Genomic DNA, 21,815 nt, shown 5'->3' with positions numbered 1-21,815 from the left:
ATTATATGAAGGTCTTCCATACTCTATGGTAAATGCGAGCTGATACCGGTTTTCTGGCCTTCATTAATGTAGGTATAGCCTCCTTTGGAAGCCCAGGTCTGGAAAGAATCAGGGCTTCAAGAGCCATGCCGTGGATAATTTGGGTGGAATATCGGTCCTTGTGACAGCAGGTCTGCCCTGCCTGGGAGTCTGAATGGAGCCTCTGCTGCTAGCCTCATTAGTTCTGCGAACCAGGGCCTGCGTAGCCAGAATGGGGCTATTAGTATTGTCTCTACCGCTTGTTCTCTTATTCTTCTGATGACCCTTGGAAGTAGAGCCAGAGGTGGAAACATATAAACGGTGAAATCGTCATGAGTGGTTGGGAAAGAGCTTCAGTGTCATTGGACGAAGCCACCATGTCATGGATTCACGAACTGGACTCGTCACTAGTATCTTTCGGTCCAGAACTCCGCACATTCTTCTCTGATTCTGTAGGATTAGTCGTTGCAGTGATCTTGTGTGGAGCTGTGCGTATGGTACTGCCTGGAACACTACCATCGTTCCCAACACTCTTATGGCTACACGTAGAGGAATGAAGGTCTCCCTTTGAATGGTTAATAGCCGTGTGCGGAAGGAAGTTATCTTGTCTGAGGGAAGGAAGGCTTTTCCCCTGGATGTGTCTAGCTTCAGACCTAGGTATTCTGTTCTCTGTGATGGTGTTAATACCAATTTAGGGTGGTTGATGAGCCAACCAAGTTGGGTTAAGGTCTCTCTCTATCACTTTCTGGAGGCGGATTGTGGTTAAGGCATAAGATGGAGTCTTGACTCGAAGGTCGTCTAAGTATGGTATGACCCCCACACCCTGAAGTCTCAGGTCTGTCAGGGCTGCTGCCATCACCTTCGTGAATACTCACGGTGCGGATGAGAGTCTGAAGGAAGTGCCACGAATTGCCAATGTTCTCCTGCGGCAAAGAATAGAAGGAATCTGTAGTGGTTGGAATGTATAGGCATGTGTAGGTATGCATCCTTGATGTCGAGGACTGCCATGAATTTTCCTCGGTCTAAAGATAGCAGAACCGATTGTACTGATTCCATCTTGAAATGTTGCTTTCGGACGTATTTGTTTACTGCCTTGAGGTCTAGTACTGGACGGTAGGAGCCGTCCTTTTTGGGTACAATGAACAGGTTGGAATAAAAACCTTGACTTCTGTCCTGGTGAGGAACATGTTGTATTACTCCCCAAGTTGAGAGATTGTGAATGATTGTTCGATATGTGGAGCGTTTTGGCTCCTTTGATGGCAGGCGTGACACGAAGAATCTCAGTGGTGGGATTTGTACGAAGTCGATGAGGTAACCCTGGGCTACTATTTGTTGCACCCAGGGGTCCTGAACCTACTGTTCCCACACCTCCCGATAGTTTCTTAGGCAGCGCCTAAGAGAATGCCTTTGGAGGGTGGGCACCCCTTCATGCTGAGGTAGACTTGTCTTGAGAGGGTTTGCTGGTATTTCTTGTTGAGGACCAACTGGAACCCTGCTTATACTGAAACCTGGAGCGGCTAGCTGATTGGTGGTTTTCAGTTTGCGATCTCTGCCTTTGTCCATGTCCATGACGAAAGGGCCGGAGAAATGGTCTTCTCTTAAATGTGGGATGCTTAGGTCGATTTTGTGGTAGTAAGGTGCAGTTGCCTGGGACTACTGTTGAAGGTGAGGACCAAAGATCGATAGAGAGAGATTTTGCCATGGTGGAAGGGGGAGCGAGACTGTGAGGAGGAGAAAGATCCTGAGGCTGGAAAGTGAGGAGAGGCATCATGGGTGGGCGGAGCGAAACAGGAAACCAGAGGAGTAAAGTAAGAGCGACGATAGTTGAGAGGGACAGAAGCAGCGCGCCTGTAAAGTAAGAGAGCTATGTGTGGAAAACAGGTGGGAGGGGGTTACGCGTGGAGAGAACGCTGCAGGGAGAGAGCAGCAGCTGCAAGTGCTGTCACTTTAAGCTTATAAACGGCGCGTTCTGACGCCAGAACGCCCCATTTATAGGGATATAATTTACAGTCTGGTCCCATAGGGAAATGACCAGACTGTAGATTATATAGTGAATAAAGTACCCCCTCTTGTAAAATATAAGGATATTATAAGTTACCGAGGAGTTTCATGACCATATAAAAACACGAGGCCGAAGGCCGAGTGTTTTTATACAGGTCATGGAACTCCGAGGTAACTTCTAATATCCTCATATTTTGCAACTGGGGGTACTTTATTTATTATAATACACAAATTTCAGTGAGTCATGTGACAGAAATGACATCACAACTCACCGTTTATAACTGATGACATCAGAACTCACCGTTTATAAGGATATAATTTACAGGATATTCATGGCTTTTATGTATTATAAATGTATAATGCAAGAGCCCCCTCTGTGTCTGTCTGGGCAGACAGAATGGCAAAATGCTAAAGGACATGTAAAGGCAAAAAAATAAAATCCCATTTTTACTTTGTTTGACCTATAGTATGTGGGTGTGATACTTTTCCATTCCATATTACATTTCCCTGAAGCAGAATTAATGAAAAACATACACAACTGGCATGTCTAATAAAGGTTGGTACCATTCTTTTTAATTATCAGTTCAGTCCCAACTCAACATGCATTAGAGAATAACCAATAGCAATAGTATAATAATGACACGGCTACTTTAAACCTTATTTACAATTAACATCGGTCCACAATTCAGCAAATTAGCTTGTTGCACAAGAACAGGGGAAGGTTACAATATAAACCATCAGCTCGTCAGTAATAAAGAAACAATAAAGGGAGCAAGAAAAGAAATGGACCAATAGGGGGCCTGGCCACATGACTTGTTGCTAAAAGTTCCTCAGCTCCAGTTGCAATCCTGTTTGTTTAATCACAGCCCTGTTTGCTATACAGCCATCGGAAGAGATCTGAATAGGAAAGAAGGAAGGGGGTGGGGCAACTTATGCCTTTGGCCTTCTGGGAGAAATAAAGTGATTGACTGCAAACTTTTTTGTTATCAGCAGATCTTTAGGGCAGAGACACATGCTCAGATGGGGAGATTTGTCCCCCCGAGCAACAAATCTCCTCTACTTCGGGGTGACTAATCTCTTTTATTTTTCACTTTGTAGCTTGGGTTAGTAAGAAATGAGTAAAAAGGGAAGTATTCCAGTTGCCACAAATGATCACAGAACTTTCAATGCTTATAGGCAGATGAAGAGGAAAATGGTGTTTTCCTGAACAAAAATCAATCTGTATTATGCATCCTATATCAGCCCTCTGTAAAATCAACACATTTATTTAGGTCTGGGAAAAGCCAAACATTAGCTACCTGTAGATAAGTACATCAGGCTTTAAATGGAAAGGTGTTTTTCCCTTGTAATCAAAACAGGTAAAAAAAAAAATCAGCTATTTTTATATTTAAAGAAAATGTGAGATGGTCCATTAAACCAAGCCATATTTACAATGAATTAGGTCACCACAAAGTAGTTAGCATGTAGAACATGGAGGGAACATGATGTATGTCAATTATTTCACACTTGGAGTACAAATCTATTTGGGCCAGCCGGTCACTCAACTGAAAGAGGCATGGGTTCAAGAACTGACGTAAGTGTCAGGCATATCTAGAAAACAATGTGCGGGTAATCTCAACCTTCCTTCTGCCTTTACTACCGGGAATAAACTAAAGTACCAGGAATTATTCCAGCATTATTCTGTTGGTAAACTGCCTAGATTCTCATACTTCTATAAAAGCAGGCTCTGTATCCTTTAAGTGCACTTCAAGGAATTTTGCGAACGATTAATTTGCTAACATCACAGGGCCTATTTGATTTCCTATGAAGTTCTGCATACAGTAAAAAGATGTATAGCTCCATGATAAAGCTAAATAAATAAGGGTTCTGGTGTGAAACATTTTTGTGATCTTCCAGTATGAGATTTTTAGAAGTGTGCAAACCCTACATTAAAAAAAAAAAATACACAGCCATTTCTTTTCTGCCTTTGCACGTAAGTGTGTCCTATGTGTAAACCTTATTTCCTGAGGATGTGATATCACTGTGTCTTCAAAAGGAACATTCAGACATTACACAGTATGCCTTAATATCTTCTTAACCTTGTTGATGAGTTTATAGGACCTGTAACTGCAATAGAGGAGGAAAGTAATGGTGACAGGCCTACACAATGTAAAAAGCTGGCCCGCAGAATATTGTACTCCCAATTTTTTAACGTTTAAGGCGGAAATTTGGGCAACCGTCAAACCACCTGTTCATGCATTGGAGAGCTGCAGTCAAAGACTAAGTACAAGTATCAGGACATCTACAGCAGAGGAATTGTCACAATGTTCTGTACCAGGGTGCAGACAGTCTGCAAACAGAATTTTGGCAATGTATGTGTTACACACATAAAACTAGCACAAGTGTTAAAAATGATTAAAAGTCTCCAACCACACATGGGTTTAGTGCACAGCACTAAAATGTGGAATAGTACTTGTAAAAGTTTCTTCAGTTGTCCTCAAGAGTAAGGAGCACACTACACTCTAATTAGACGTGTAAACATGCAACCTGGTATGTTGGTGAAGGGGACAGAGAAATGTCTTTCTGCAAAATTCATTTTAATTTGTCAGGTATCTGGTGATAAAAGTCCTTCCCACAGGAGTCTCATCAATTTAAAGAGCAAGAACCACACTATACAGTGGCATAGATGTGTAACTTGCCACACATTATGAGGGAGTAGAGAAGTCTTCCTGCAAATTAGATGATAAAATGTTCTTGATTAAGGTGATGAGTCCCTTGCACATTCCTAGGGTACAGTGGTCACATTAGCACCTCTCGGTGGATTTGATCTTTATCATCAATCTCCTCCTCCTCCTCCGGCCCTTCATTTTCATTCTCATCCCCAGACTCAATGTAGATTGGCCAGTCTCCATCCACCTCTTCCTTGTCCATACTCTCAGAAGCAGCTTCTGTGTGACCTGGCTGGTTGGAGTCATCGTGTGTGGTGGTGACGCAGGTGCAACTGTCACACAAACCAAAACGTCTCAAGCCAGGAGATAAATTACTGGTAAAAGTACGCCGGCAACCTTTACATATGATTGGTCGATTAGAACGGTGGACCTAGCAAAACAAATAAATAAATAAAAATAATTTTATTTCAAGTGCAAAACATTTTAGATTTTAAATACATATTAAAGACATTAAAGGTATATCCCCATTCATAACAATTGTATTATACCCAGAAGGCAGTATGAAAGGGCACCTTCAGATGTTCATGAATCAGACAGTACCCAAGGCCTAGTCTGTAGTATAGTATCACACATTGTTTGCATTTCTTCAGCACAGAAGCACAAAATTAAAATGTCACAGCAAAACAAGTGACACCAGCCTTAGAAGCAAACAAATGTGCAGCAATCTCCTTAAAATGTCTTATTGTTTCTTAAAAACAATATCAAACACATCTGATGTGAGGATTTGCAAATTATCTACACACCATATAAGACATTTTCTTCACATTTTGAAAATTGATTTGATTTTAATAGGAAAATATTCCCCCCTTCTTTATATAAGCAACACTATCTGGAATTACAGTAATACATATAAATTTATTTTTTGCACAAATACAGTCAATTGCACAGACTGAAGAACATTGGGATAACTCCAAAGAGCTATTTCCCAAGATCTTATGCCGCTTAATTCCAGCCCCTCACTTGCTTTTTTCCCCCCTTATAAATGATGGATTTTGGGACATGGAAGTCTCTTTGCCTAGTGTAATAGGTGATGCCGATTCTCTGTTAAGCGGATGGATTTCAAGTCCCAAAATCCATCATCTCACAATGGAACAAGTATGGTGGGGGTGCTTTAACAAGAAGAGTTTAGGGGACAGTGGGGACTGGCAAAAAAACTGACAACCTTTTAACGTTTCCTTTCAAGCAAGTATGTGTCTGTAATAATGGAATACATTCATATAGTTTAGAGAGTGTTTAAGCCCAAACCGAATGACCTCATGTTAAAATGGGGGGTATCATTTTACTTTAAGGCACAAAGGGTTAATTTAAACTCAGAGCAGCTTGATGGATTTCGAGTCTTTCTTGAATCTCGACTACAGCCTTGTGAGACAATCCTCAAATAAGGTTTGTTTCTGAAGCTGAAATTAAATTGTAGCACCTTTTATAGTCGTTTGGGGGAAAAATGCCATTACATATTCAAAATGTTAAATTTAAAAAAACACACTTGTGACAACAGTATCCCTTCAATTTAAAGTGATAAGGATTTATGCAAACTAATAAATTCAGGGTAATTAAGCTGATTGTATGAATACAAATTACGAGTGTTGGGTCACCTTTGAATTAACTTTTGGTATGATGTAGAGATTGATATTCTGAGGCAATTTGCAATTGGTTTTCATTTTTTATTATTTATGGTTTTTGCATTATTTAGCTTTTTAGCTCTCCAGTTTGCAAAATCAGCAGTCTAAATTACTATTGCTAAATTACCTTAGCAACCATGCATTGACTAAGATAAGAGACTGGAATATAGATAGGGGAGGGCTGGATTAGAAAGATTAAATAAAAAGCAGCAATAACAATACATTTGAAGTCTTACAGAGCATTTGTTTTTAGATGGGATCAGCTGGAAAGTTTCAGAAGAAAAGGGCATATAATTAAAAATATGGGAAAAAAATAATGAAGACCAATTGAAAAGTTGGTTAGAATTGGCCACGCTAGAACATACTAAAAGATAACTTAAAGGGGTTGTTCACCTTCCAAACACTTTTTTCAATTTAGTTGTTTTTAGATTGTTCCCTAGAAATAATGACTTTTTCCAATTACTTTCCATTATTTATTTTTTACGTTTTTTCCAAAATCTAAGTTTAAAGTTGAATGTTCCTGTCTCTGGTGTTTGAGTCTGGCAGCTCAGTAATCCAGGTGCAGATTCTGAACTGTTACAATTTTGCAACATTTAGTTGATACATTTCTCAGCAGCATCTCTGGAGTATTAGCAACAATTGTATCAATTCTAACAGCTGCCTGTAATGAAACCCAGAGATTCTGCTCAGCAGGGACAAAGATAAGAAATGTATCAACTAAATGTATCCATTTAGAACAGTTTACAGGATCGGCGACCCCCCCCTCCCAGAGCTGCTTCAGAAGGAGAGAAATGACACTTTATACTTCAATATTAGAAAAACCGTGACACATAGAAAATAGAAAGTCATTGGAAAAAGTCGTTATTTCTGGTGATCTATCTGATAACAACTAGTTGTTTGAAGGTGAACAACCCCTTTAAAGGTGAACTACCCCTTTGAGAACGTATTTCCTTTAGTCAGCTACATATACTTACAGTCAGCGCATGGCTTCGTAGATGCTCCTGTCGGGTGAACCTTTTCCCACATATCTCACAGGGATAAGGCCGCTCCCCAGTGTGAGAGCGGATGTGGCGTTTCAGGATTCCTTTCTGCTTGGCCGTGTATGGGCAGAACGGACACTTGTGCAGCTTGATAGGAACAACTAGGACATCTCCTTTATAGAAACAGAGGTGAAAAAGAAAACACATGAGTGTACAACCTCGCTACAGAAAAATAATTTCCAACCGACTGAAGTCTGCACCACTCAAGCTTGCATCTGCATTTTTAGAAGTTGAAATGAAGTCATTCAACTAGTTGGATCAGCACATGTAGTGCACTTCTATGCCGGTTTGTAATGCAACACATGGTGCAAAGTGCCAATTTTAAATAATGATCGCCATTCTTTTCCTCAGAATGCAGCACTTCCCTCCAGAATTCCAGCATCATTTCTGCAGCATGTGGCGTTTTTTCCAGCATAACAGAGTGTGATGCAGGCAGCACTTGCAGAGTGGGCATGGCACACGGAGTTAAAAATTGGTATGACCTGCCAGGGGAATAACCACCATATCCAGAGCAGAGGTAATTCCAGGTTACTCTTGTGTACATCTGATCAGAGCAAACCGGGAAAGTGCATTATTGCACCTGCAAATACACGAAGGGGCATATTGATTAAATTTCTTACTTTTCGAAGATTTAAGAAAATCTCAGCTATAACCATAAATCTAAATTTTGCAAACTTACATTTTCAAGATTTTGGATTATAATAAGCAGGTGTCAATGTGTTGCTTGCGATAATCTTTTGAAAATGCTTTCCTACAGGCAATAATGCAGATCGCCAAGAGAGAACATACGAGTCTCTTCGGTTTTCCGAAGTTTCCTTGCAGGGAAACTTTTTATGTATGGTGTTAAGTGCACAATTTTGCATCCATTTTATTGAGACGCATTTGTGCTTGTAGTCATGAGAAAGCCTTTCTATTCTTTGTTACCAGTTAAAACTGGAAGTTGTACATCATATCTCAACATGCTAAATAATTTTCATTACACTATATAACAAAGCTGCATCAAAATTAATATGCTTAGGAATTCACAGTTGAAAAAACACAAATGAGAATGAGTGCTAAAACTAACTGCCTTTATAAAAACAAACAAGCAGAATAATGATATACAAGCCCTAAGCAAATATCTATTAAACAGGAAACAAATTAGGTAGGATACCATGTGAAAATAAGAAGCAGTGCTCACACTAAATTGCTAGCATGTCATTAAGCTACTGTAATACATTTATTTAAAATCTCAAGATGTAATTTTGCTTGTGACCTATGTCAGGCTACTTTATCTACTCGTAGATAAAGTACCTAAAACGAGACTAGATTTTATTATCTCCAACAGCTATGTTGACTTTTGTTACAAATATGGGATCTCTTATTCAGAGTCCGGATACTTAAAGGAGAACTAAACCCTAAAATGAATATGGCTAAAAGTTCCATATTTTATATATTGAAATTATTGCACAAGCCTAAAGTTTCAGCTTCTCAATAGCAGCAATGATCCAGGACTTCAAACTTGTCACAGGGGGTCACCATCTTGGAAAGTGTCTGCGACACTCACATGCTCAGTGGGATCTGAGCAGCTGTTGAGGGGCTGTCTGGGGCATCTTTGGAGACACCGATATTTACTGCTAAAGGGCTGTGGTTGCCTTGGGCATGTTCAGAAGCCGAAAACCTAATGTATAACATTTCTAGTCTTCATCTTTAGTTAAGGTTTAGTTCTCCTTAAAATAATTCCATTTTCTAAAAATGATTTCCTTTTTCCTCAGTAATAATAAAACAATATCTAGAACTTGAACCCAATTAAGATATAATTAACCCTTACTAGTCAGAGCAATCCTATTGTTTAATTTAATGTTTAAATGATTTTTAGCAGATTTAAAGTATGGTGATGGCTCACAAAACAAAAAAAAAAACGTGTCCCAGGATTTAAGTATTCCTGATAATAAATCCCATCCCTGCATTATAGGATACATGTTTATATAATAGAAAAATCCCCTTTACCTGTATCTTCCCCGTACCAGTCACCATGTATATCCATCATAGAGCTCATTGGGACACCAGCGTCATCTTGTCGAGACTCGTAGTCCCGTGGAAAATGATGCACTGGATCGTCCTTTCTTTGGGTAGAACTGTTTCTCAAAAGAGCCTCGAGAAATTGCTTCATGTGGTAGTTATTGCATGCAATGTCAACTCCAGATGCTGCATGCAGACCTTCCTCTCCCTGCTCCAGTCCTGTAGGAATATGGTAGGTTTGTACACCCTCTGACACCTCCACAATATCAGAGTCAAATTCCTCTTTTGGTTCTACCGCTTTGTTGGGACTTTTACCTTCAGGGGAGCCTTCTGTTGGGTGATCCTTTTCCATCAGCTCTACAGAGTTACAACTACTGCAGTCACCACGGGGTGGATCTTTCTGGCAGTCACTATCATTTTCTTTCTCAGGTGAAGCCCCAAGCTCTGCTTCTCTTCCACTATTTAGGCCATCGCTGCCACTGTCTGCCTGTCCAAAAGAACTTTCCTTCTCAATCTTTCGGCATATGTCCAAAGAAGAGTGGATATAGGCTTTACAGAAGTTGACCACATCGGTCATCTGCAGATAACTAGCAGCACTCATAACTTCAATTACATTTTCCCCACACAAGTTCAGCTTGCCTGAATAAAGAAAGTCCAGGATGGTAGAGAATGCCTCTGATGTGACAATATCCAGAGAGGCTGTGCTGTGTCTCCCACTGTCCTGAATATAGTGAACGAGCATGGCTCGAAAATAGCCACTGTTGGCAAACAATACATTCCTGTGGGCTTTGAAAATCCGGCCCTCTACAATTATGCTGCAGTCACAGAAAAAATCCCTCTTCCTCTGTTCATTCAGTTCCCCCAGGAGTTTGGTATAATATGATGACATCTCCATGTCTCCAACAAAAAATATCTCCTAGCTGAAAGAAGAAAAAAAAATCATGAGGCAACCTCATCAAATAAAAGAACAGCTACAAAATGAGCGATGTGAGAAAACATTGACTAATAAACAAAATTGTGGTTTTTTTAGGTTTACTGAAATAAGCTAGTTGCTGCCCAGGCACATAGTACAGTGGTGTGTTTCAAAAAAGGCTAAAATGAACAATTACATAGTAATTTAAATAGAAAAAGAATATGTCCATTGTGTTCAACATATTGTCAAATTAAACCAGTCTAACTCCTTGTTGATATAGAGGAAAGAGAAAAAACTCCCATCTCTAATTTGCTTCAGACAAGGAAAGAATCCCTTCCTGATTCCAACATGGAAGTTGTACCAATACCTGGATCAACTTGGTAATATAGTTAATTTCAGTATATGCTTAAAAGCCATCCAACCCCTTCTTGAAGCTATCTACAGTATCTTCCAGAACAACCACTTAAGGGAGACAATACCACAACGTCTCAGTTTGCTCTTCACATATTAAGATAAAATCTCGATCAATCTCAAAGTATTGCCTAGTGTCTGTGGAAAAAACCTACTGGTAAACAAACACTGGAGAGTTTATTATATGGCATCCTTATATATATATATCTACACAAGTTATCATATTCCCCTTAATGGATTCTTTTCTAGAGTAAAAATTCCCAGCTTGGCCAGTCTTTCTTCATACCAGACTCTTTCAATACTCTTTGCCATCTTAACAAAGGTATTATAAGGGTCTAAAATAAGATGCAGTTAATATATTCAAAAGCCACAATACATTTTAACACAATCTACTCTGTAGTCACACATTATATACTGATCAGTTATCCAAGAACTCACTCTAATGCCCTTAATCCAGAAACTATTAATAGTATATCGAGATTAATGAAATAAACTAGTTTACTTGCTTACCATACGCTTTCTTCCTGTCCTCAAGCATTACTTATTCATTGCCTCAATGGTCAATGTTGCCTGCCCCAATAGCATCGATAGTATTTACCTTCCTAAAACATGGACTATTTTGCTCTTCTATTACCCCCCTCTCCAGACAATCAGTGAGTTACATCAATTAATCTTTAAAGGGGTTGTTCACCTTCAAACAACTAGTTGTTATCAGATAGATCACCAGAAATAACGACTTTTTCCAATGACTTTCTATTTTCTATGTGTCACGGTTTTTCTAATATTGAAGTATAAAGTGTCATTTCTCTCCTTCTGAAGCAGCTCTGGGAGGGGGGGTCGCCGATCCTGTAAACTGTTCTAAATTGATACATTTAGTTGATACATTTCTTATCTTTGTCCCTGCTGAGCAGAATCTCTGGGTTTCATTACAGGCAGCTGTTAGAATTGATACAATTGTTGCTAATACTCCAGAGATGCTGCTGAGAAATGTATCAACTAAATGTTGCAAAATTGTAACAGTTCAGAATCTGCACCTGGATTACTGAGCTGTCAGAGTCAAACACCAGAGACAGGAACATTCAACTTTAAACTTAGATTTTGGAAAAAACGTAAAAAATAAATAATGGAAAGTAATTGGAAAAAGTCATTATTTCTAGGGAACAATCTAAAAACAACTAAATTGAAAAAAGTGTTTGGAAGGTGAACAACCCCTTTAAGGTTTTACAGCAATAGGTACAGCGTTTGCCAAATCGACCTTTATTGCTCGAGTGCAGTTAGAATCATGAAACCATTCATCCAAATGGGTTATTGGACTGGGACAACAGGTTGCCCATCACTACATTACTACATTTTTCAAAGGGGCATTCCGAGTTCTGTGTTAAAGGAAAACTATACCCCCCAAAATGCACACTAAGGGAAGGACTACACAGACGTTTTCAGCGCGATAGAAATGTTGAATGCGACACGACTGTCAAATGCAGATGCTGCATACTGCGTCTGCAGGCGATTTGTCACAGCGCGTCGGATTGTGCCTAAAACTTCCATGTAGTCGTACCCTTAAGCAACAGATAGTTTACATCATATTAAGTGACATATTAAAGGATCTTACCAAACTGGTCTATATATTTAAGTAAATATTGCCCTTTTAGATCTTTTGCCTTGAACCACCATTTCATGATGGTCTGTGTGCTGCCTCAGAGATCACCTGACCAGAAATACTACAACTCTAACAGGAAGAAGTGTTGAAGCAAAAGACACAACGATGTCTGTTAATTGGCTCATGTGACCTAACAAGTATGGTTTGTTGGTATGTTAGTGTGCACAGTATATCATATGATCCCAGGGGTGGCCCTTATTTTTTTTAAAATGGCAATTTTCTATTTATGATTACCCAATGGCACATACTACTAGAAAAGTATATTTTTTACATTTGAGCTGTTTTATGCAATATCTTTTTAAAGAGACGTACATTGTTTGGGGGTATAGTTCTCCTTTAATAGGATGGAAGTTGTTACTGTTGCCACAGAGCAGGCATGTCCAAAGTCAGGTCCGGGGGCCAATTGCGGCCCGTTTTCAAATTTACACCGGCCCTCAGCCTCCATCATGAAATTAATAATAATGCGCCCCCCCAGCACAATGTGATCAGGAATCCCATAGCAGTAATATTTGGGCACATTAGTGAAATGATCTGCCACTTGGTCTATACTGCTGCCTGTGTGCTGAAGGTGTTAGCAATAGACACGTACTGGCAACATAGTGATGCACCGCTCTCACATACTTTAGGGCTGAAGGTGCAATAGACGTACTAAAGTGCCAGCACAGTAAACGAAAAAAGTATTTGACAGTGGCGCGACATTACGTGCCAGTAAGTGTCTATTGCCAACACCTACAGCACACAGGCAGCAGTATAGATCAAGTGGCAGATCATTTTACTAATGTGCCCAAATATTACTGCTATGCGATTCCTTGTTTAAAGGAGTTAAATGATGTTAACGGTTCAAAGAATGTCAGGCTGAATGGTCGCCCCCACACATTTTCACCTCGCCAAATTTGGCCCTTGTTGCAAAAAGTTTGGACACCCCTGCCATTGAGCCAGTGGCAATGAGCAGACCTTGGCAGCACTTCATAGCCATATAAAGCTACTCATGGGGATCCTCTAACACAGGGGTCCCCAACTTTTTTCATCCGTGAGCAACATTCAGATGTAAAAATAGTTGGGGAGCAACACAAGCACGAAACAAATTCCTGGTGCCAAATAAGGGCTGTGATTGGCTATTGATGGCCCCTATGTGGTCTAGCAGCCTACAGGAGGTTCTGTTTGGCAGTACATCTGGTTTTTATGCAACCAAAACTTCAAGCCAGGAATTTAAAAATAATCACCTGCTTTGAGGCCACTGAGAGCAACATCCAAGAGGTTGGGAACAACATGTTACTCACCAGCTACTGGTTGGGGATCACTGCACTAACAGATGTGCAGGTCCATAGAATCTGAAATAAGAGCTAGTGGTAGCCTAACAACTACACACACACGGACACAAGAAATGCCTGAAAACTTCAAGTATTAAACAGAAAGAAAACGAGCGCTATAGAGATCTGATATTAAGCGTGGAGTTCCCTTGTGACATGTTCCTTTTTGCGATCAAAGGTGATTACAGATGAGTACTTCTATATTCTGAGGCTCCCCTTGGAACTGGGTGGGTTCATGTGACTAGTAAAACAACAAACTGCTGCCCAGACACACCATATAGTGCTAACACTGCTACACAGAACATATGTAGGAAGACATTCCACCGAGACCATTGCCATGCACTTTCTTCTTTTTCTTGAAATATACAGTGGACGTATTACTGCAGGGCAGCCAGAAAACCAGTGTATTGGTGATACACGTCATGAATCAATGATACACACAAGCTAAAACAGATGATGGTAGGGCCGGATTACCCGCTAGGTGAGTTAGTCACTAGTCTAGATCAAGTCTAGCACACCGCCCTCCAATCCCTCTTTCATCAACACAACCCGCAGTCCCGGATCGCTGTTGAAACACAAGGCAAATCCGTTAGTACCCAGCTCTTTAGACGCCTGCCGGACAGCTCCTCCCGACGTCACAACTCTCGTCTCACTTCTCGCAAGACTATGACGTCACGACGACTACCGTAAATAAGCGCAGTGACGCTGTACGTAGCCACCTGAGGGGAGTGACGTAAATATAAGCCGTGCTGGGCTGCGAAGGAATAGCAGACTGCAGCTCATATTTGCCAGGCCGTGCTATTGTCAGTGGGGTGAAAAAAAACTGCGTATTTTTCGTGTTAGGTCATATTCCATAACCAGGGTTACCACCAGGCTGGCGGGTTTCCAGCCAAATTGGGCTACTAATTTAAAAAGACCAGGCTGATTTTGAAAGTACAAACTAGCCAAGGTACTTTTTTGTGCCTTTGGCTAGTTTGTACTTTGTAAACCAGCCTAGTTTTTTTGCCCTAATGTGTGAAGCCTGTGTCTCCCAATGCGTTTTGGGTAATGTAGTTCTTGCCAGCTGCCAAGTTTATCATAAGACTATAATACCCAACATGCTGTGGGACTGATGTGTAAAAGTCGGGAGTTACCAGGTTCTGGGCTCTGTACCCCAGTCTCCCGTCTCTTAAGCATTCTTGCATTTTTCGGTGACTTTCCTTAATTTCAGACAATTTTAGGGCAAGAATCTGCTGGCCACCAAAATGTCTATAGGTTGACATGTTTTACAAATATTGAAATTGTATACATATTAGGGTCTTATGGGACCCCTATACCTCCTGCCCCCCCCCCTCTCTGCAGTTACGCCCCTGATGACGGGTGAATCTGTCCCATTTTGCTTCATGGAAATATTTGCAAATCAGTGAAAATTTGAAAAAGGTGTATTTTTACATACATTCATTTATTTTTTCGAATTTTTTTCACTGCACATATTGTGCTATTTTTGGGCTACTTTTGAAGTGCCTCTTGGGGAGTTTTAGGCTGATTTTGTAGCCGACTTTGGCTGGTTTTGAAAATTACACCTGGCAACCCTGTCCATAGCGCAGATTTTAAAACAAGCGGCTCCGAGACGAGATTGGTGCTGGGTTTTTTTCAGGACAGATTTAGGGTGTCTGCAATTAGAAAGCTGAAAGACACTTAGGAACCAATATCAGAAAGTGCTTTAAAGGATTGACAATATACTGTACTGTTGCACTGGTAAAACTGGTGGTTTTGCTTCAGAAACACAACTAAAGTTTATATAAACAAGCTGTTGTGTAGCCATGGGGGCATCCATTCAAACACAGGATACACAGTAGATAACAGATCTGAAGAATCCCATTGTATACTACAGAACTAATCTGTTATCTGCTGTGTATCCTGTGCCTTTTCTCCTTTTTCAGCTTTGAATGGCTGACCCCATGACTACACAGCAGCTTTATAGTAAAGGTTCTGAAGCAAACACAGCAGTTTTACCAGTGCAGTGCAATCGGTATATTATGCTAGCGTTATAAAATAAACCGTGCACTTTCTACAATAAAAATTCCACCAAAAAGTCTCTCATTCCTCCACCCGAGGATATATATCGGTTATGAATTTAAAAATCCCAATGTGTCCTGTGCTTTGATAGTGTTACTTGGGCAGCGATCTCAGACTCCAACAGCCGTACTCCTCCGCTCCCTTTTCATAATTACACACAGAGCAGTTGCACGTTGTCATGATACCAGGAAATCCTGCTTAGTTTATACTTACAAGATCTTCTGGTCATGATCGCAAGTGTGTCTCACATTGGCCGCACGATCCTGCATGCGGTTTCGCTATCACCTCTCGTTCTTCTCACCCTTGTCTCTCACTTCCTGGTTCTCCCATCTCTCCTACAAATCCCAATTGGGGCAAAAGGCAAAGTCCAGACGCTGTGGTTTAGGAAACCGTTCCGTGCAACAAAAGGAGTATATTCCTGCCACGACTATTTAAACTTACTTTCTCAATGCCTTGTACCTTAAAGTACTAAGTATTTCCCATAGCACATAACCGAAAATGTATAGATACATTTGTCTCCTTACTGACATGAAGTCTGGCCTACATACTGTGCTTGACATTTGGAACAGGTAACTTAGTATTACAATTGATGTATAGTCTAATTCTATAGGGCTTTACTGAAGTAGGTGTCGTAAAAGTGTCTCCCACATGTACTTAAGGGCTAATCACACACTGTGGTTGTGGGTTTAAACACAGGTTGGCTTACAGTCATACTTGGGGATAACCTGTTCTTAATTGTACACCCTTCCTAGTTACGAATCTGCAACCTTGGTCCAAAATAAAATCAAGCTTTTAATCAGTCTGTATTTCTTAATGATACTTTAATATGGGGAAACTGCGGACTATATTCCAAAATACAAGTCGGTGCATTGGATCGCAATGGTTTTTTTTGAGGGTTGAAGACTATGTTTCTAATACATATGAAGAAGGTCTGTTCTAGAGGTGCTTAAAGCTCTCTTGAAGGCCTCAATTAGAACTTGCATTTAATATCCTTTCTTCAGCAACCGGTCTCTCAAAAGACAGGCCTCTGTTACAAATTCTTCTCAATTAGAACATACTGTAAACGCCTCAGGCATAAAAATTGCCCCACAGGTATATTGCGGACAAGATGTTTGCGATGAGATTATGTGGCTTCTAAAATGGTATTGGCAGTACAATCCTCTTCTCCTATTCTCTCCAATCTAACATCAAGGAAATTAATATGTGTATTATAAAAATCCGACATGAACTGTAAGTTAAGGTCATTTGTATTTAAATATTCCCTAAATTCTTCAAAAAGTACTTTGTCCACCTTCAAAATGAACAGAAGCTCATCTATGTACTGCCGTAGATGTGAATATAGTTTTCAAAGGGATTTTACTCGCCATTGATAAACATATATTCCCACCATGCCATGTATAAAATGGCATATGATGGGGCAGATTTCGCCCCCTCGTGGTCTCTTGCTTTTGAAAATAGTACTTACTGTCAAATAGGATGGAATTATGTGTCAATGAAAATCTATGGCTTCAAGTATACAATCGCTCAATGGATGTTCATAACAGCTATACCATTATAAATGGAAAGAGATGGCCTTAATGCCCAAATGGTGGGGAATACAAGAATACAAACCTTTAGCATCTACTGTGGCCCAACTATAATCAGGATGCCACTCAATGGAACCCATGGTATGCACTATTTGGCCACTATCCTTAACAACAAAGGTTGAAGATAGAAATCAATCAATTAAGAATGGGTTTCACCAAGAGAGCTAATTCCCACAACTATTCGTCTTCCTAGCAGGAGTCTCTCTGACTTGTGTATCTTCGGTAAATGATGGAAGATAACCATCATAGGGTGCTTTACTTTAAAAAAAATCAGCATCTAATGGGTTAATAACTCCATTAATTCGAACAATAACATTTGATACTCTTTTGTTGGATTTTTAGCAAATAAAACATAGGTGTTGGGATCAGCTAATTGTCTTTGTGACTCAGTTATGTACCTAGATTTATCCATAACCACAATGAGGCCTCCCTTATCTGCAGATCTAATAAATATAACATTTATTAAATAAGTATTCCTACGCTTATCCAAAGCCTTACACAGAGCCAATAAATCTTTCTCAACCTGTTTCTGATATAAATTGATGGTAGAAGTCCTGTGATGTGTGGGAAAAAACTCAGATTTAGTTAGAAAGAGGTGGGAATCAGATGTCAAAACTGCCCCCGTTCTATTACTTGTACTACAAATCTCATATTAAAATAAATCCTCTAAAGTCAGAGTTAAACATATGTCATTAAAATTTAATCTATCAACATCGGAACCTCCAAACCTACATAATAAAGGGTTATTATCCTCTTGAGAGGTTGGCTTGTCTATATTATTAAGAAAATGTTTCTTTATCAGAACTTTACACACAAATCTATTAACAATCTATTAACAAATCTATTAACATCAACTATGGTTTCATATTCAGATTAAATTTCTCAGTGGGACAAAATGATAGTCCCTTTTTTCAAAAGGCTCAATTCAATGTCATTTAAGTTCCTAGAGGATAGGTTTAGTACCATTCGCTTCTCCTCTTCCTGAGTGGATACTTTGGAGTATCTGAATTGTCGTCTCTTCCCCCTCCTTGTCTTTTTGGAGTTCTCTTGGAACGATAAGTCCAATTGTCTCTGTGTGGTGTGGCAGAGCCATGTGAAAATACTTCCAAAGCTTTAAACTTTCATGAGCTCTGAGAAGACAAAGGAGAGGAAGGAAAGCTGGCAGCACTATCAAGTTCTTCAACCAAGTCATAATACCCACTGGAAACCTAACATGTTTCACTGGCTTTTTGTTCTTTAAGATAGACCACATTGGTATACTAGACTTATATGAAAATGTATTATACCAGCTATCTGTTTCATAATCCCTCTTTTTTTCTCCAATACTTTTATTTTATTCCTTCAATCTATCAAATTCTGACTTTTAATTTCTCAAGATCAGGGGTCCCCAACATTTTTTACCCCTGAGCCAAATTCAAAATGTAAAAAGAGTTGGGGAGCAACACAAGCATGAAAAAGTCCCTTGTGGTGCCAAATAAGGGCTGTGATTGGCTATTTGGTAGCCCCTATGTGGGCTGGCAGCCGACAGGAGGCTTTACCCTACACTATACTTAGTTTATATGCAATTAAAACTTTCTTCCAAGCCTGGAATTCAAAAATAAGCACCTACTTTGAGGCCACTGGAAGCAACATCCAAGGGGTTGGGGAGCTACTGGTTGGGGATCACTGCTCTAGATCAATATCTAAAAGTGTTATATACACCACGTTTTCAACAATTAAATCCATTAGTTTTATAGAACAATCAGCCAGAGCTTGATTCCATTTTAACATAAACTTAGCATTCTCTAAGGGAAGTGGGAAATTTTTTAATGCGTCATCCCCTTAGTATCATATTAATTCAATATATCTCTCAAAACTGTATACAATATGTCTCCCACCATGTATGTAATTCTTTTAAAGAAAGTTATTTCAATTTATAAAAATTATTTTTTGACACTGTACTGGGCTTCACATTGGAGTGCATAAAAATGCTATCAAGTTTATGTAGTTTGTCTGAATGTATACATTTTGTGCTAAACTCTAACTTCACATTTTGATAAATCTGCCCCATAGTGTAATCTTGAATTTTTAGGCTTTTTTACTTTGGCATCCGCAGGTCCTAGTATTTTTGTGCAAACTAGAGCCAGATTTTTTTTACAATTTGGGGATGGAAGCATTTCAATTAGGGATGCACCGAATCCAGGATTCGGTTCGGGATTCGGCCAGGCTCTGCCTTTTTTAGCAGGATTCGGATTCGGCAAATCCTTCTACTGGCCGAAATGAATCCAAATCCTAATTTGCATATGCAAATTAGGGGTGGGGAGGAAAATTGTGTGACTTTTTATCAGAAAACAAGGAAGTAAAAAATACTTTTTTTGCAAATTAGGGTTCAGATTTGGTTCGGTATTTGGCCGAATCTTTCGTGAAGGATTCGGGGGTTCGGCCGAATCCAAAAAAGTGGATTCGGTGCATCCCTAATTTCAATGGTGATATTTTGTTTTTAGGCTTTTTGTTCACATTGGCGTCAGAGAGTTGTTTTTATGGCTAAGTTACCACAAGACAATGTGTTGAATTTTTAGGCTTGTTTTACACTGGCATCAGCGGGTCTTTTTGTGCAAATTTAGGCCAGTTTTTTTTTTGCAAATTGGGGTATTTAACAATGGCTAATTTAGGGGAAGACAATGGGCAAATTTGACCAAAATTAAGGTAGTGTTAATAATGACAAATGGCCTGAGGATAGCTACCTCAAATTGGTACCAAAATTGAGGCAGTTATTACCCACACATAATTAGGTTAACAAGTGGTAAACCAGATTTCTTGGTGTAACCTGAGGTGGTGAGAGATAGAGGTAGGTTCACCAAGGAGGAAGGAAAGGGTCAGCAACCCAGTCACTGACACAATGATAACTGTTCAGTTCTAGAAATGTCTTTATGCCACATGAATGGCACCCTTAGGGGCAGATTAAGCAATGGTCGAGGTGAATTTTCGAATGAAAAAAGTTAGAATTTCGAGCTATTTTTTGTGTACTACTTAAAAAATTTGAAAATTCGAATATCGAAATTTATCATGTACTGTCTCTTTAAAAATTCGACTTCGACCATTCGCCTCCTAGAAATTACTTGGAGTCAATTGGTGGACTTTGAAAAATCTAAGGTTTTATTTTGGGGGAAACTATTCGATAGAAAACGGACATATTCGACCAAAAAAAAAACTTCAACTTAATTTTGGTTGGTCTTTTTGAATTTGTTTTTTCAATTCGAAATTCGACCCATGATAAATATGCCCCTTAGTGTTCTGTACCACTTCTGAAATAATAAATTTAAACTTACTCCATCTATCTACATGCGTTGTTTTTTCTGAAACAGGTTATCTCTCTAGTACCTTGTCTAGGCAAAGGGAACACACACACACCTGTTTGAATTGTCAATCAAACTCTGACTCAACTTGAGTCTGGCAGAATTGGTCTAGTAAAAGCAGAAGAGAATTAAAAGTTCACTAAAATAAAAGAGAAACTTAGTTTTATATAAAATTGTATAGAGCAGCCTTAACAGTTGTGTTACAATTATACAGTATATAGAGGTGCTTGGCCTTTAAGTTAACTTTTAGTATGTTATAGGTCTGCCAGTGCTAAGCAAATTTCAATTAGTCTTCATTATTTTTTTTCTATATTTGGTTAATTATCTGCCATATTCTTTTCACTCTTTCCAGCTTTCAAAAGGGGGTCACTGACCCCATCTAAAAAACAAATGTTTTATAAGCTATACATTTATTTTTAGTGCTCCTTTATATTACTCATTGTTCTATTTAGGTCCTCTCCTATTCATATTCCAGTCTCTTATTCAAATCAATGCATAGTTACAGATTCTGCCAGAACTGCAAACTGGAGAGCAGCTGAATAAAAAGCAAAATAACACAATTTTAACCATTTTGAGCACACGCCTCCAATACAACATATTACAGTTTATTGTTTAAAGCATGAACATTTTTTTATAGCACTGTAATAGACCATTGATCCATTGATATAAAACGCAACCTGCATTTAGCTAACAAATACATTTATAAAACAGGATAGTAGCTTTTGCATTCACATACAAAATTGAATCTACAAAAACAAACAAAAAGTACACACAACTACTTTTTATAATCAAGAACATATTCTTCTGAAAGTATTACAAAAAAGTTAAGCAAATAATATATATTTAAGCATAAATGTAACATTGTGCAATAAAAATTCTTCAAAAGCATAAAGTGCACTTTGAGGTGGGGTTACATGAGAGTGGGGTTACTATGAGGCTCTTGTGAAAAATACGGTGTGCAGGGCATAGCTGATATCTTTGCATCAGTGCACATACGTGTTATCTGTAAACAGATATAATTCCTTCTTAAAAGATCATGGAAAATGGGTTTGGTTTCTGAGTTTTGTCCCCTCTGTCCTGATCTAAAGGACTTTTCTTGATTGGACAAGACTAAACTGGTAGTTTTGTTGCCCAGTCCTACAAATACTAGAGGGCCAA

The 21,815-nt window shown here is 39.2% G+C and overlaps 1 protein-coding gene across 4 annotated transcripts; it reads right to left on the bottom strand.

Moving 5' to 3' along the window:
• Positions 1–2,565: 2,565 nt before the first annotated feature.
• zbtb8b.L (zinc finger and BTB domain containing 8B L homeolog) lies at positions 2,566–14,381 on the bottom strand. 4 transcript variants are annotated; one of them, XM_018246381.2, is made up of 4 exons: positions 14,275–14,381; positions 9,376–10,307; positions 7,321–7,499; positions 2,566–5,097 (listed from the first exon to the last, which is right to left on the bottom strand). In XM_018246381.2, the coding sequence occupies exons 2-4, from the start codon at positions 10,280–10,282 to the stop codon at positions 4,798–4,800; spliced, it is 1,386 nt and encodes a 461-aa protein (XP_018101870.1). In that variant the 5' UTR covers positions 10,283–10,307; positions 14,275–14,381; the 3' UTR covers positions 2,566–4,797. The 4 variants fall into 4 exon arrangements, with proteins under 4 accessions (XP_018101870.1, XP_018101871.1, XP_018101872.1 ...); XM_018246382.2 differs by having other exon boundaries at positions 14,153–14,292; XM_018246383.2 differs by lacking the exon at positions 14,275–14,381 and adding an exon at positions 13,649–14,137.
• Positions 14,382–21,815: the final 7,434 nt, after the last annotated feature.

This window comes from Xenopus laevis, chromosome 2L, assembly GCF_017654675.1.
Source record: "Xenopus laevis strain J_2021 chromosome 2L, Xenopus_laevis_v10.1, whole genome shotgun sequence".
NCBI lineage: Eukaryota > Metazoa > Chordata > Amphibia > Anura > Pipidae > Xenopus > Xenopus laevis.
This window is presented reverse-complemented; position numbering and strand designations above follow the sequence as displayed.

Excerpts from the sequence above, each read along its gene's own strand:
- zbtb8b.L (XM_018246381.2), bottom strand. The coding sequence starts at position 10,282 with ATGGAGATGTCATCATATTATACCAAACTCCTGGGGGAACTGAATGAA. Across the intron at positions 7,500-9,375 it reads CTGGTACGGGGAAGATACAG|GAGATGTCCTAGTTGTTCCT; the intron begins GTAAAGGGGATT and ends GTTTCTATAAAG. Across the intron at positions 5,098-7,320 it reads TACGAAGCCATGCGCTGACT|GTCCACCGTTCTAATCGACC; the intron begins GTAAGTATATGT and ends TTGTTTTGCTAG.